Source organism: Prionailurus viverrinus, chromosome X, assembly GCF_022837055.1.
Source record: "Prionailurus viverrinus isolate Anna chromosome X, UM_Priviv_1.0, whole genome shotgun sequence".
NCBI classification, from domain to species: domain Eukaryota; kingdom Metazoa; phylum Chordata; class Mammalia; order Carnivora; family Felidae; genus Prionailurus; species Prionailurus viverrinus.
In genome coordinates, this window is record NC_062579.1 from 94,130,334 (window position 1) to 94,146,969 (window position 16,636).

Sequence of the window (16,636 nt, forward strand, 5' to 3'; positions counted from 1 at the left end):
CCTCCCCTGCTCACGCTCTGTCTCTCTCTCAAAAATAAATAAACATTAAAAAATTTTTTTAAATAGAGGGTAGCTGGACCCTGCAATGTCCTGAGAGGGCTGCTCAGGTTTGCCTGAATGTAAGCTCTGTGCTTGACAAGACAGACACGTCTGAATGGACATCTTTGGCATAAAGTTCTGCACAGACCCTGTACGTCCTCCCACACCTAGAATGAGGAATTATTTTCAAAAATCCAACCACCTGAATTTGAATTAGAAAAAAAAAGTGCTTTTAATTTAAACTTGCCCTTTTTTCCTAGAGAACAAATGGATTTTTTGTTCTCCAGGCTGGCAGAACATGTTCGAGGGAACTGAGATTGTAGAGATTTTTAACACAGCAGTAAGGTGAACTGTTTCTCACAACCAGCAATCCTGGGTATTGTGAAGATGGCTTCTCAATAGTTGTTTCCCATCAGGATTACATTTGGGCAATTTTATAAGGCTGCTTACTGTTTCTTTAAACTTTTTTTAGGTTTTTAAAATGTATTCATTTTGAAAGAGAGTGAGAATGAGAGAGAGAGAGAGAGAGAGAGAGCTAGCAGGGCAGGGGCAGAGGGAGAGAAAGAGAGAGAATTCCAAGCAGGTTCCTCACTGTCGGCACAGAGCCCATCGCGGGGCTCGATATCACGAACCATGAGGTCATGACCCCAGCCAAAACCAAGAACTGGACACTCAACTGACTGAGCCACCTAGGTGCCCCAAGACTGCTTACAGTTTCTTTAAAGTCTACCAGCAAGCAGGAATGCCAAGGACTACGGACCCCAGGAGCTGAGCAGGCATCAATTATTCCACTTACAAAATAGGTAGGCCATTTGCTTCCTGGCCATAAAGGGCAATGAATCAGCTTTTTGACCTTAGGTAATGACAGACTGTTTGAGTTAAAGGGTAGACTGGAATAGTTTCCCAATTCTTCTGATAGTTCATTCTTTACCAGAAAGCACTTCTCTGTCTCCTTTCAGTGTTCTCTTCTTTTTTCACTTCCTCCCCATAAAACTCAGTGATAAATGATAAAGATACATGATCAAAGATGATGATACCAGGAAAGAAGAAAATCATTCCAGTTACTTTTTTTTTTCCTTAAAATGCAGACCTATGAACATGTCTGAAGAACCAAGGTCAGTATTAAGGATCATTTGTATTACCTAAACCCCAAGTGTATTAAAGATACATTTGGAGCAGACTGAAGAACTCTAGCCAGAGTATTTATTACCTAATTGTTGTCATCCTGGAAAGTGTAGGGGCGAAAAATGAAATAGCCTGCCAAATAATTCTGTCCTTGACCCTGTCCTCTTCGGCACTTTTGTCAATAACTTGGATAATGCTACCCAAAGCTGGCTGATCAAATTTGTAGATGACAAATAATTGGGAGTGATAGCTAATAAACTTGTTAACCAAATCAAGATTTAAAAGGCTGGGTCAAAATCATGAGGCTATTTAAAAAGGGTAAAAGGTACCAGAAAAGGTATTTAGCTACAAAAAAAAAAAATCAACAGCACATGTCCAAGTTTGGGAGAAGCCTGGCTTGGCAGAATTCTTCCACAAGATACCTAGGATATAAATTTAAGACCACAAAGTAGAAGGAGACCCAATAGAATTGGATAGTAGAAAGGTTAAACAGAAATCAATGCCATCCTAGTCAGCACTGATAGATATATAAGATGTCTAATCCAAAACAGAGTCTACTGCCTTCTGGGTGGGTTCAACCTCACTTGCAGTGCAGCACCCACTCCTTGACATGAAATTCTAAGAGTGACATTTAATGAACTGAAACACGTCAAGAGGAAGATTGCCAGAGTTGAAAGCCTGGGATCTGTGACTTACATCTGACGTGCTAGAGGTGATTAGCCTGCAGAAGAGAAGGCACAGGCAGGTAGGATGTATATCTTCAGATGTTTGAAGGCTGGCCATTAGAAGAGGAAACAGATATTTTCCGTGAACTTCAGGAAAAAAAGAAGGAACCATAGGCGGTGAAAGTGGCAGAGAGGTAGATTTGCGCTCGGTGTAATAAAGAAATTTTGAATAATTAGAGCCACCCCAAACTAGAATGAACTACTTTGGGAAGTGGTGAGTTCACCATCATCAGAAGAGCCCAAGGGGAGATGGAATGGCCACCTGTAAATCGAATTACAGAAGAGATTGTTGCACTGTTACGAAGCTAGAGGGGGTGACCTAGGCCATTACACTCAATATTAAGAATGTGATGCTAAGGAATTCAAACACAGTGGGAAAAAGAATATCTTCCCAGCTCACAATGGACCTACACATTTTATTATGTTTATATGGTTTTGTTTTGAATGCTGAAATCTTTCAAGCATACATAAGACAAGACAACCATTAATTAACTTTTAAGAATAATTTTTGTTTAGGGCCTTGGCTCACCCCCCCCCCCCCCGGAGCATGGGCGGCAAAATTAAAGAAAAAGAAAATGGGGTTCAAATGCTCTCATGGTATGATATCAAACTTGAAGCTCTTACCTGTCTATGACAAATCTTAGGGCTGATTCAAAGGCATCATAAGAGTGCATCGTTTTCCTGCCTGGCTTTAGAAATTGTTTCATTGACTGAGACTGGATCACTGGATCAATTGGTTTTTCAATTAAGAGCTGTGCTAAATCCCGTGTCAAATGAGTTGCGAGTCAAGACGGGTCCCTGACTACTTTAGATGATTGGTAGAGAAACGTGGGTGAAAGGCTCACCTGTTGGGATGAGCACTGGGTGTTGTATGGAAACCAATTTGACAATAAATTTCATATTAAAAAAAGAAGAAAGGCAGACACTGGGGCTAGGAAGAATGATGATTTCTGCTGAGTTATTTGCTGTAGGGATAATGATTGCTGAGAGTCAAGGACCAATACTACTTCCTCGCTGACACTCAGATAGCAGCTTTTGTAATTTTTCAAAGGAGAGTTTCAGCTATTATTTCCATTTATTCTCAGCACATCCCTTTGAGGTGGGCAGAGCAGGTGTTAGGTCTGCGGGCTTACAAATGACAGGCCTGAAGCCTAGTGAGGTAACTGACCCAAGGTCACACAGCAAATTAGAGACTGGACCATATAAAAACCCATTGCAGTGCAAAAGCACTGAGAAATAATTTTAAAAATAACATTAGTAACAGACACCATTTGATCAATCGAGCATAGTCTTGTATGAGAGTCCTATGTTTGAACATACTGATTTAATAAGTACAACAATGTTATGGGGCAGAAACTTGTTATCCCAATTGTTATAGGTATAGAAATGAGGTTTGGAGAGTTTAAGTAACTATCTCAAGGCTGTTCAACCAGTAATTTTGACCTCAAAAATAAACTCCAAATAACTCTACCTCCATTGCCACAACTCAGATCCAAACTACTCTCCTCTCTCACCAAGACTCCGGGGCCAACATTCCAAATGTTCTCCCTGCTTTCATTAATGCCCCTTAAATCCAGTGTCCATACGGCAGCTGGATAAATCTTTTAAGAATGTAAATCAGCTCGTGCAATGCCCTTGATCTTTCCCAGATTTCCTCCCATGGTCCTTAGGATAAAGTCTAAGTTCCTTACCAGGGTCTCACAAGGTCTTCCACGGTCGGGTCCCTACCTCCTCCCAGACTCCTCCTGCACCTTCGTCTTTACTGGCCACACTCCAGCCAGGCGAATCTTCTTTCAGTGCCTCAAATGTGTCAGATGTCGCCCTCCCTCAGAGCCTTAGCAAGTGCTATTCTCTCTGCATGGGATGGTCTTCTACTCTGAGGTGTCAGCTCAAATGGCAGGTCCTCAGTTAACATTTCCCTGAAAGTCACCTTGTCACATGGTCTCAGGGCATCCTAATACCGCCCCTCCTTATACTTACAACATGATGACCATACATTGGTATGGTTCTTTTATTAATATTTGTTGCCAATTCTAGACTTTAAGTGCCATGAGGACAAAGACCCTATCTGTTTTGCTCACTGCTGCATCCCAGCACCTAGGCCTTTTGTGTCACACCGTAGGAACTCAAAATGTTATCTGGTGAATGAAGAAATTAATTGATGAACAAGCAAAAAATTTAAAACTACTGCGCTCCAACGCTTAACCGTATTATCGTGATATAAAAGGGCCTAAAAAGCACCCCATTACCCCAACCCACCCCAGCATCTCTCGTGCCATTTCTGATGCTGTCATGGAAGGGTGGATTGCACTTACAGTTGCAAAACGAATTTTCCAAAATACATGTGTTCATATGTTAATGCCTGCATTTGCAAGCCGTTATATTCAAGTAGGATCAAATGTTGATAATGAATGTTTTCTTTGCCAGCGTTTAGATACGTGCCATGTAATTGCAAAAATAACTAGTTAGACTGTCGGAAGGCAGTGTACTCCTGAGAGCTGAACAAAATGTTCAAGGGAATTAACCCAAAGATGGTAATTAAACCATGGAATCATCAGCTGGAGAATGGGGCTGATACCTTCTTCTGCCTCTGATACCTTAGAAGCACCCACTGTGGTTACTAGAACCCAAGACCAAAGGGTGTTTAGTGGGGAGGAAGAGGCTGATCTAGATGAACCCAGGGAAGGTATGAGCTGGCTACTATCCCACACCTAGCCCACCACCCCCAACTTTTATCTAGTTCTCTCCTACATCCCCAGTTTAAACGCAAATAGCCAATTTAAGAGCAAGACCAGGGAGGTGTCTGCTTGTATGGTGGGCTTTGAAGAGTTCAAAATACCCACCCTTCCTGACTTTCTACAACTCCTTTGGGTTGTTCTAGACATGTATGCATTTTCATTAGGTTAAGGTATTGTTCTCTGTAGAGAGTAAGTCATAAGCTAACTCTGCGGTTCTCATATGGGGGGCAGGGAGGGAGGAGGGAACAGGTGGTGATGTTGCCCCCCCCCACCCCGCTTAGGGGATATTTGACAATGTGCTGAGGCATTTTGGGTTTCACACTTTCCGGGTGGTGCCACTGGTATCGAATATCAGAGTAGACTCCAGGACTGCTTATCACAACAAAGAATTATTCAGCACAAAATATCAATAGGCCTGCCGAGGCTGAGAAACCTTGAACTGACTTATTTGTGAAGATTCGTTGCATTTTTTTGAAAATGTTTCAATGTCTTATTATTTGTTTTTGAGAGAGAGAGAGAGACAGAGCGCGAGCCCCGGTGGGGTTGGGGGGTGGGGTGGGGCCGAGGGAGAGAGAGACACAGAGTCTGAAGCAGCCTCCAAGCTCTGAGCTGTCAACACAGAGCCCGATGCGGGCCTCAGACTCACAAGCTGTGAGATCATGACCTGAGCCAAAGCCGGATGCTTAAGCGATTGAGCCACCCAGGCGCCCCAGTGAAGATTCATTTCTTAGCCCATTAACAGCTCATACATAGGGCAGATTCTTGCAGAAATGGGAGTTGGGGGGGTGGTATATTTGGATAGGACACCTGGAAAAGAAAGAAAGAAGAGTGAGGTGATGGCAGTGCCAGTGATGGACTGGGGGAAAGACAGGCCGGTAACCAGCTGTGAGGAGGGATGAGAACATGACCTGACGATGAATAGGAAATAAGATACCGCACACGCCTTAGAGGTAGAATTGATGGAGCATCTCAAGAAAATGGCACACGGGGATGAGGCAGAGAGAGAAGTCAGAGATAACCCCAAGACCCCAGCTTGGGTGACTGGAAGAAGAGCAGTGCATTAGGAGAAACAGGGACAAGAGAAGCAGATCCACAGGCGGCAGGTGGGAGTAGAGAAATAATACACTGAGCGTGTGAATATGCAGGCCTCCAGGGGAGGCTATTCTGTGAGCACTCAGAAGCATGGATCTGGAGGTCAGGAACGTGTCTGAGGCTAGAGGCATCTACTTGGAGGGCAACCACACGGACATGGCGAGCCAAGACCCCTGCTTGACACATAGCAGGAGCTCCATAAGTGTGTGTTGAATGAAAAAAAATAGATCATTTGGAGTAAGAAGAAAAGAGGGCTCAGGACAAAATCTTTGGACACATCTTCATCGAGGGAGTGGAACAAGAGGAAAGTGAGAAGGAACAGTAAAGTTTAGTGCTCTTAAAACAGAAGTGAGTTTCAAGAGAAAGGATTTGGCCAACAATATCAAATGCTGCTCTGCGGTCAAGTTGAATGATGTCTGTGAATAGAGCTGGGTTTGACAGTGAGCAGGTCACCGTCAAACTTGAGAGAGCAGGTTCAGTGGAATGCTGGGAGCAGCAGCTGGGTCCTCATCCCATCATTAGTGACGATGGGAAAGAAGGAATTAGGGGCACCTGGGTGGTGTAGTCGGTTAAGCGTCTGACTCTTGATCTCGGCTCAGGCCGTGATCTCATTGTTTGTGAGTTCGAGCCCCACATCGGGCTCTGCTCTGATGCCGTGGAGCCTGCTTGGGATTCTGTCTCTCCTTCTCTCTGCCCCTCCCCGGCTTGTGCTCAATCTCTCTCTCTCTCTCTCTCTCTCTCTCAAAAGAAATCAACTTTAAGAAATCTTAAAAAAAGGAGTTAGAACTATGTTTTAAGGAGGTGGCATGGATCAAAGGGGAGGTGGGATCTTTTAGCAAATTTTTCGCATGACAGGAAGAAGACAGCATTGAGAGACTAAATGCACAAACTTGAATAGCTAATAGCCATTATGTATCTCCTGAGTACATCAATTGTATTTTTGAGCTTCCTGTAAAACAAAGTTGAGGTCATGCGCGATTGGAGTTCAGTATATCATGTGGGACTCGGGAGCCCCAACAGGTAAAGTTCAGTTCAATTTAAGGAAGAGCTCCATAGCTGTCAGAGCCACCATGCAAGGGAAGGGTACTTGTAAGTAGTGAGCTCCCTTGTCACTAGAGGTATTCAGGGAGCGGTAATATGACCTCACAGCAGGCGGTTCCTGTACTGAATCAGAAATTAGACTAGATCATCGGTCTCCAAACTTTGAATGTCTCATATCCGTAATATTTTCGGGGGGGAAAGGGGGAGTGGAGTATAGATCGATGTAGAGTTACCAACTTTTAAATTTTGCTATGTTAAGTGCATTAGTTTTCTACTTACTACTGTAACAAATGACCACAAATTTAGCAGCTTAAGATAGCACAGGTTAATTATCTTCCACTTCTGTAGGTCAGCAGTCTGGAAGGGGTCTCACCAGAGAATGTAGTGGGCCTGCATTCCTGTCTGGAGGCTCTCGGAGAGAATCCATTTTCTTGCCTTTCCCAGCTTCTAGACTCTGCCCACATTCCTTAGCTCACAGTCCCTTCCAGCTTCAAAGCTAGCAGTGGCTGGTCAGGTCTTTCTCATACAACATCACTCTGGTACTCTTTTTTTTTTTTTTTTTTTTGCCTCATTCCTCCACGTTTAAGGACCCTTGTGCTTCCCTGAGCCACCCCGATAATCCAGGATAATCTTGCTATTTTAAGGTCAGCTGATTAGCAAGCTTAATTCCATCTGCAGCCTTAATTCCCCTTCAGCATGTAACCTAATTCAAAGATTTGGAGGATTAAGACATAGACATCTTTTGGGAGGACATTATTTGGTCTACCACACAGACAAAATATGCGTGTACGTATGCATGTACACAGCCACACAAACACACACCATTCCTCATTAACATCATCACCATTTCAGAAGAGAAAGGACTACATACAGGAATGGAAATAAAAATGATATAAAGAAAAGGACTGTCATTCCTAAAACAAAACAGTTGTCAACCTTACTTTAATACGCACACACACACACACACACACACACATGCATATTTCACCAGGCTGAAAACTCACCATGGACCAACACTACAGCTTTAGAAAGCACCGGACTATATAATCTCATAAGATCCCTCACAGTTCTAAGTTTCTTTGATCCCCTAGAATTCACTGAACTATGGTATTACCTGGAGAACCTTCTTGTGATGTGTCTCCATCAGTCCCTTCACAGCTATATTTTTCTTCTTCCTGCTTGCTTCAAATGTGATCATTAAGTCAGCAAGAGACTTCAGTTTCCTTTTTTCCCCCTGATTCAAAAGGCTATGAAAAGTGTTCTGTAAATGATATGCAATATTGCTATTCTGATCTTTGGGGTAATCAAGTTGTTTGACATTTTTGTAATGATGCCTTTTGGAATATGGGTGGTGTAATTAGCTGCTACATTGTACATTAACAATACCTGTCCCGACCCTATAGACTTGGGGACTATAAATAAAAGCGTGACAGCTGGCTCCAGCCTTGCTTGTCATTCACCATTGAAGAGAACACAGCTGGGAGCTACACGAGAGTCCCCAGGAATCCAGGATGTAGTCAGAAATGGCATCTTAAACAAGAATTTGGTGTTTTGTTAGCAGGAAGAGATGGAGACAGGCACCGTTAGGAAGGAGATGACCAAGGTATTTCCTGCTGGGAGGGCACAGAGGTCCCAAGAAGAGACAGCATTTTACCAGCACTTGGTGCGTTATATGGGGAGGGAAAGATTCAGCAGAAATAGCACATTCTCAAGCCAAAATAGCAGAGTTGCTTTCTTAAACTATTACTCCGCAGGAATTAAAATAGGAAAGAGCACTGAAGAAATGTATAGGGGAAGGGTAAGAGAAGAAAAGCTACGCTCACCTGGTTACTCAGTGTGACACCGAGGGTAGTGGTTTCTGTGGGGAGAGTAACCTGATGGGGTTAACAGGGCAAAGTATGCTTGGAAGAACTGGAAAGAGGAAGGAAACAGAGAAAGAACTGTTTGGTTCCCATGTTATACGTTAGGCACCGTAAACATTTTCCATGTACCATTTCATTTATTCCTCACCTTATTCCCAAAGCAACATTTAATAACTGAGACATTATATTTTACTCATGTCATTTATTACTGTCTTTCCCCCTCGCTAGTATGTAAATTCCAAGTGGACAGGATCTTTTTTTTCTCTCCTGTATCTCCCAGGGCCTACAACAGTGCCTGGCACATAATAGGTGCTCAGTAAATATTTGTTGCATGAATAAGTAGCTAGCATTAATTGAGTATCTATTATGTGCCCAGCACTGTAATAGATGGCTTCCCATGACTGAACTCATTTTAACTTTCACAACCAATACTGAGACAGGCACTATTATTATCCCAATTTTACAGATGAAGAACTGGGTTGGAGGCAGAGATATTGAGTAATACTGAGTGACTTATCCAGTAAGTGATGGCTTGATTATTTCAACCTAGACAGTCTAACTCCAGAACCTGACTATGGAATCACTGTCTCATACTTAGGCTCATAGAGATAAGTGACTTGCACAAAGTCATGCAGTTTAAGACTGGCAGGGCTGTGGTTGAAACCAAGGTCTGATTGTTCCAGAAACTGTTGCCCTTTCTTCTGTACTTCCCTGCTTCAGAAGATTGCCAAGATAGTGATTCCTTCCATTATCATTGTACCAAGGACTCACCTTCTGATACAAGCAAGTGGGTGTGGTTCATTAAGGATTCAGATAATGGTAACAGCATTCATCCAAAAGAATCACGGGTCCCAACAGATCACCAATCTGCCACCTGATCTTACTGTTGGTATTTGGGGCCGGAGGCAGATGAGGCATGGGAAACCCTGGTGGAGCCGTGTATGCTGAGAGCCAGGCATTGAGGGGAAGTTGCTTTCATGCCGGGCAAATCCCGACCCATGCCGTCCTACATAGCTCCAGAGGTAGGGATGGTAGTTTCTTCCTCTCTTTGTGTCGCAGTTTCTTTATGATAGGGAGGCATCGGTGGGCTCGGTTGAATCAGGAGAGCTTTACTTTATCCCTTCACATATTGGACTTTTCCACATAACACTTCATTTGGAGAAATGATTCCACGTGAAAAACCGTGCTTTAAAAAAATCACTTCACAAAACAGTCTCTGGTTCCTTCTAGCTCAAACCTTCCCGGAATCTAAAAACATGGAGACTGTCCTTTGGGTCAGCACAGCATTCCATTCAGCCTTCCTTTCTTTCTACAGCTAGGGATGGGCCCAGCGACATGCTGTGAGAGGCCATTCACAGGTCCCCTGGGCCCCAGCTTCTCTCAGAGGTCGTTAACCCTGTCCTCACGTGGCAGTTGTCTTCCCCATTGGGACTTCCTTTTTTTTTCTTATTAAGTTTTTAATTTTCATTCCGGTATAGTTGACGTGCAGTGTTGCGTCAGTTTCAGGCGTACAAGATGGTGATTCAACAGTTCTGTACATGACTCGGTGCTCATCACGATACGTGTACTCTCGAATCCCTCCCATTGGGCCTTCTACTTACATTACTTGTATATGTTGAGATAGAGCAAAAGTGACTCTGCCCAGTAGTATTTGCAGGACAGCTGTGCCTCTGTTGTTTATATGAAGGGAATAGAACATTTACTGACTTTCTCTTAACATTCTTCTTGTTGATGTCCGCCACTGTGTGTCTCTCGGACCACAGTAGCCTAGTGTTGCCTGAGGGTTACTACTGATCTACAATACTCCTAAGTCCTTTGTCTGAGCCACAATTCCACTCCCTCACACCTGCTCACTCACACATTTGTATAAGGTTTTCCTTTGTCTCGTTCTGCTTATCGTATACATAGGCTGAAAGACATCGCTGGGCACTCCTTCCTGCAGTCTGGTTTTCACATATTCAATATGATTCCCTTTTTATAAAGTTCTAAAACAAGCACAAATCACAGTGTATTGCTTCGGGGTGTGTGTCTGCACATTTGAAAGCACCAAGGTGATGATAAACACAAAATTCAGGATAGTAGTTATGGAGGGAGGGCCAGGGGATGTCAAAACAGGGAGATGGAACAGAGGGGGGAGACAGGTAAAAATAAGTTATCAGTAATGTCATAGTTCTTGGGTTGGGTGACAGTTTCATGAGTGTTCAGTGTGGGTGTTCATAAATAAATAAATGTCATAAGTAAAATATGACAGGTCCATATATGAACTAGTAATGTTTAATTCTATACCCCGGAGGTTCAAAAACAATGATTAGAAGAGGAATACGAGATTTGTTTTTTATTAGCCAGAATCTCACTTCCATAATATACTTTTATTTTGTTTCCTTCCAATGTGAAGGGCTTTTTTAAAACTCTAAGTGGATCATAGCTATAAGTTTGCCTCTCTTCAAGTTAATTTCCCCCTCAGTTATTATCCATAACTTAGATTGGGGTTCTCCTTGTTGGAAATATATTGCATTTCCCCATGAAACTACTTTGGTCTACGGTTCACGGATCCTCTTCTTATCTTGGGCCTTGCGTGCTAGTTGCATGGATCCAAGAATTACCAACTGCCGCCTGAATGAAGGTCAGTGAAGGGCCATGAGTGTTTGTTGCCAGATAAAATACGTGATTGCTAAATTTGAATTTCAGGTAAACAACAAATAGTTCTTTAGTATTTTTATGAATTTGAGGCATACAGAATCCTCTGTTTCACTTGCTAAATCTGGAAATCCTATCCCATTGGGCCAATAACCACTCTTTAATGTCATTATTGGATTGGGGTCCTAGGGAGTATGAGTTTTGGAGTCAGACTGATTCCAGTTCAAATCCTGGCTCCTCCACTCAAGACAGAACATTTTTGCCTCAGAATTCTTATCTGTTAAATAGAAATAATAGCAATATGTCATCAGGTTGTTGGGAATATTAAATAATACTTGTATTGTACTTAGCATAGTGCCTGGTACATACAAAGCTCTCAGTGGCTATTATCATTATTGTCAGTTTTATATAGAAGATCATGTGCATCAGCCAAGATCTGACCTCCATTTACAGATCAGTTTGGGAATCGACCTTCCTTAGCGTCTTCCTTCGTGATGACCAAGGCAAAGTAGCATCTAGCCTCTTCCTCTTTGTTTCTGAATACTTCTTTTGGCCCCATGTCATGAAGTGCCCCAGATTCATTTCTGCAATTGGCTCTCTATTTTTACTATAAAGACCTTTTTTATGTATGTGTTTGGGCGTCACTTAGAATTCCTCAAGTTGCAGGCTATTGTCTTCCCTGCTGGAGATGCTTAGGTGACTGGTAATCACCTTTGAGATGCTATCCTTAAGCCAATGACTTATGAGTTTGGCTAACAAAGGGGAACAGCTTTGATCAATAATCAGTTTGAATAGAATGCAGGGAAAGCAAGATCCCGAAGATACTGAGAACTCTCTGTTTCTCACAACAGGGTGAAGAAAGAAATTAATTGGTTTTCCACTTGCCTTCCTCCTACTCCAACACCTTCCTTCTTTCTGGTGCCCCGTGCCTTCACTGTTTCTCTCTTCAGGGAGGACTCCAGACCCTTTACGTTCTCTTCTCCGACCCACCCTTCCCTCTCGAAACTTACCTATCTGTTTACACACCCTCCCCAGTGTCTAAGAGGACGTAGGATACATTAATTCATCTTAACATGCTAACAGCTTAAAAAGATTCTATTTAATCCCCTTCCCAAGCCACAGAGTTTTTTTTCAACACCTGAAAAAGTAAGCCTGACAGTGGCTTCCTAGCAGATAAGGGAGGCCGTGCAGGATTCCTTAAATCACACGGCATTATCAGCTGCCTGTTCTGTCTGCTTCGCATGAATGGAAGGGAGCGGTAGAGCAGATAATCTAAAGATCATTTCCACTTGGTTGGGGAATGCACCACACGGTGTTGTTGTAGCTGATTTGCTTTGCTAATTATGTTCTACTTAAGCTAATATTGAATTTGGTTCACATTTTTTAAGCTCATCTGGGCCAGAAGAGGGAAGAGGTGCTGGTGTGGCCTACTTTGAAATGAAAGACATAAAAGTTCTATGTGTGAACTGGTAGATCTAGAAGGTAAACGCAAAAGGAGCAAGATAGAACTTTGCCAACTACACCTCCCTCACGTGACTCCTTGGGCACCGAAAGGCCAGTCCTTCCATTGGCCTGCCTAGAATCTGGAATCTTCATCAGTGGCCTACATTAAGGGTCTTCATGATAACGTAACTATGGCTGAAGCATTACATAACCTAAGAGGAGTAACACGTTTCCTAGCAGACACGTTAGCAATCTGCCTGACAAAATCATCAGTCCAAACTGTCCTCTACTGGAGAAAGTACCAAAGGGGTGGGACACCAGACTGATACTGGCATGGGTACACTAAGAGACCACTGGGAAGCTGTGTTGTGAGTACGAGAACACCAAGTGCCTTGTGGATGAGCTGGGAAGGTTGCTGAAAGAGGGCAAGGCAACCTTCACCTCTTTCCTTCCCAGTTTCTTAGTTTCTTGCTCATGGTAGACATAGAGAATATGCAACTCTATCAAATAAATTCTTCCCTTCCTTACTCTTCCCCTGCTGGGCAACTGGGCAAGGGCTTCTGGAGATTTCAGAGACCTTGGTTTTCCCTTGAGGCATGTCATTTAAAATTTTTTTTTTTCAACGTTTTATTTATTTTGGGGACAGAGAGAGACAGAGCATGAACGGGGGAGGGGCAGAGAGAGAGGGAGACACAGAATCGGAAACAGGCTCCAGGCTCCGAGCCATCAGCCCAGAGCCCGACGCGGGGCTCGAACTCAGGGACCGCGAGATCGTGACCTGGCTGAAGTCGGACGCTTAACCGACTGCGCCACCCAGGCACCCCGAGGCATGTCATTTAGAGCCAAGACTAACTATACACTGTCTTTCCAACCCTACAAGCTGCAGCAAGGGACTGTGGGGCTATTGAAGTTTCTTCCTCTTTTTCTCATTGCAGTTTGCTCCCAGTTCTCAAGAGGGGTGTACGCCATCTTTGGATTCTATGACCAGATGTCAATGAACACTCTGACCTCCTTCTGTGGGGCCCTGCACACATCCTTTGTGACGCCCAGCTTCCCCACTGATGCAGATGTGCAGTTTGTCATCCAGATGCGCCCAGCCTTGAAGGGCGCTATTCTGAGTCTGCTGGGTCACTACAAGTGGGAGAAGTTTGTGTACCTCTACGACACAGAAAGAGGTAAGAAGAGGCATCTGCTCTCCTCTTTGAATATTCGTGGAACAGTGGTATTCAGCCTTCTTCAACTCATGTTGGTTCCCTTCTCTTTTAATAAATAAAATTGAATACTCTTTTAAAACTGTATTTAAATTCAAAATGAATTTAAATGAAGGGGCACCTGGGTGGCGCAGTCGGTTGAGCATCCAGCTCTTGATCTCAGCTCAACTTGATCTCGGGGTCATGAGTTCAAGCCCTGTGTGTAAAAAAAAAAAAAAAAAAAAAGAATTTCAATTAAGACCGAAAAATTGATGCGCTGGTAATTTTAGAATCTAGTTTTTCAAACTGCATATGTCCTCCCACCCCCGGCCCTGAAAAGGGGTTTGGGACTCTCCTGGATGAGTCACTGTTGTGAAAAAAGAACCCTCTCCCCCCAAAATAATATATGTGGTCTAAAATTCACAAAGTAAAAGCAGCTTTGTCTAAAATAGAAAGAGGCATAAGCTGGAAAGTCTTGGAAAATTAATCCTATCACAGAGTGTGATTATCCCCATTTCATAGATCAGAAACTGAAGCCCGAAGAAATGCGCTTTTTCACTCAACCATTTCACCACAGAGGTGGGGCTGGTGTCAAGGTCTCCTGCTTCTAGGGCTTGTTCTACCAGACCACATCAAGTCTTCAGCTTATAGGGCCTCAGCAATTATCTTCTGGAAATACTGAATGGAGAGTAGCTAAACTGGGCTTTGCGAACGGATGTTTTTTTCAAATAGTGAGGTAACATCCCGAGGACACATTCTATTGAGACAGTCTCAGAAATTAAGGGTCTGATCTTCAGTGGTATACAGTTAGGTGTATTCGTTAATTATCTAAAGCACACACGTTATAATTCAGCTAAGTAGACTCCTCTAAAGCCCAGTTATCTTTGAGGGGCTCCTCAGGAAAACCAAGGAATCCTATTACTGGAAGACTCAAAAAAAACCATGTGTTTGCCCGTAACTCTGGTTATAGGCTGGGCATGGTTCTTTCTGACTCAGAGAAGGCAGAAGCAAATGGAAGGCCTGTCTGCCCAAGTAGTACCCAGAGAGGTTTTTCTAGGTAACTTAACCTGAAGGACCATTTTGTTTTTGGAAACCCAAAGAACTCTTCACTTCACTCCCATTTTGCTGCATCATCAAACACTGTAAGGAAATACTAAAGCCTGTATTTGCCCCATGGTACTTACTTCTAAAATATTATCAAATTTCATGAACCTAAAGCAGGAGACCAAGTTCAAGCTCTGCCATTAACTAGCTCTCTGATGTTGACCAACGCACTGAAGCTCTCTTGGCCTTGTCTCCTCCCCTAAGGCACCCCACTTCTTAATGTAACATTCTATAATTTTGTTGAGATATTATACCAGACACAGGATACTTTGTTTCTGGCTACTAACCGTAACTTCAGTTAATTAGTCAAGCAATTCTGCAAGTTGTTATCAACGCCCAATGGTGTGTTCCAGTCTCATGATAGATGATTATATAATAGAGTTCCAATGGGAGTGGACAGAAAAGGACATTCATGAAACAATCTATGAACAACACGGGACACTATCAAATTGAATACTACACTACAGACTCTGATTGCTATAAGAATTGTGAAAATGAAGCACTCCGGGAAAGTAGAGTTTTCAGAGAAGGATGGCTAGAGGATTTAGGCTTTAAAGGATGTGTGAGTTGTGGATTGCAAGAGAAGAGGGAGATTTATTGCAAAGCAGAAGATAGAGTTCATGTATTTTCTCCTCATCTCCCATGACCCTTCTTTGCCCATTAGCTGTCTGTTGGAGGAAAGGAAACAAAAGTCCATCAAGGTCTGTTCCTTATCCCTGCGCCTCTTCTCAAATCACCTCACTAAGTTGTTTGGACAATACTAAGGTCTTAGAGCCAAAAGAAACCTACTCCTGTGTGTTGATATTTGTTTTCTCTATAGCCATTTAGCTGGTGAGACTAATCTAGTCTGCTTAAGAAATACTTTCTGTAGGGGCGCCTGGGTGGCTCAATCAGTTGAGTGTCCAACTCTTTATTTTGGCTCAGGTCACGATCCCAGGGTCATTGGATCAAGCCCCACATCAGGCACTGTGCTGAACGTGGAGCTTGCTTAAGATTCTCTCTCACTCTCCCTCTGCCCCTCTTCCCCCACCTCTAAAATTAAAAAAAGGAAAGACTTTCTATTAACTTTTACACTCATTTCTTCCTTGGAAAGCCTTTTTAAAACACTGAACCATGACCCCATTCCAGTACTTTCAATAACTTTTATTGACCACATTGGGAAGAAACAAAGTAGCCTGTTCTTTAAGACTCAACGTAATTATGCCTCATCCAACTAACAGACCTATTGTTCCCATGTTACCTAATGAGAACCTTCCAATGGAGGCAGCTCCCATTATCCAGTGTTTCCCAAATGTGCCAGAACTATGCTTGGTCTCAGCAACTTCACTTCCACTGCTACCTAGAATTCTCTCCTTCATCTTGATGATGAAAATCCTGCCTATGCTTCCATTTTTCAGAGCCCACCTCAAATTCCACCTCTCCAAGATAGCCTTTTCTGGCTACTCCAGCTCGTAGCCATTCATTCATTCATTCATTCATTCATTCAATCGGTGCCAGGGTTACAATCGTGAATAAGATAGACATGGTTTCTGCACATATCCTAATGGATAGGACCTAATTTTAAAAAGATTCTCAGTGATACAGGGCACCTGAGTGACTCAGTTAAGCATCCAAGTCTTGATTTCACAGCCCCACAATAG

At 43.0% G+C, this 16,636-nt stretch overlaps 1 protein-coding gene across 2 annotated transcripts in view; it reads left to right on the forward strand.

Annotated features, from left to right (window-relative positions):
• Positions 1 to 16,636, forward strand: part of GRIA3 (glutamate ionotropic receptor AMPA type subunit 3) — a 267,194-nt gene that overhangs the window by 57,778 nt on the left and 192,780 nt on the right. For both annotated transcript variants that reach the window (XM_047844668.1, XM_047844667.1), the window contains exon 4: positions 13,638 to 13,877. In XM_047844668.1, coding sequence (XP_047700624.1) covers positions 13,638 to 13,877 — 240 coding nt within the window. The remainder of the gene's footprint in view (positions 1 to 13,637; positions 13,878 to 16,636) is intronic.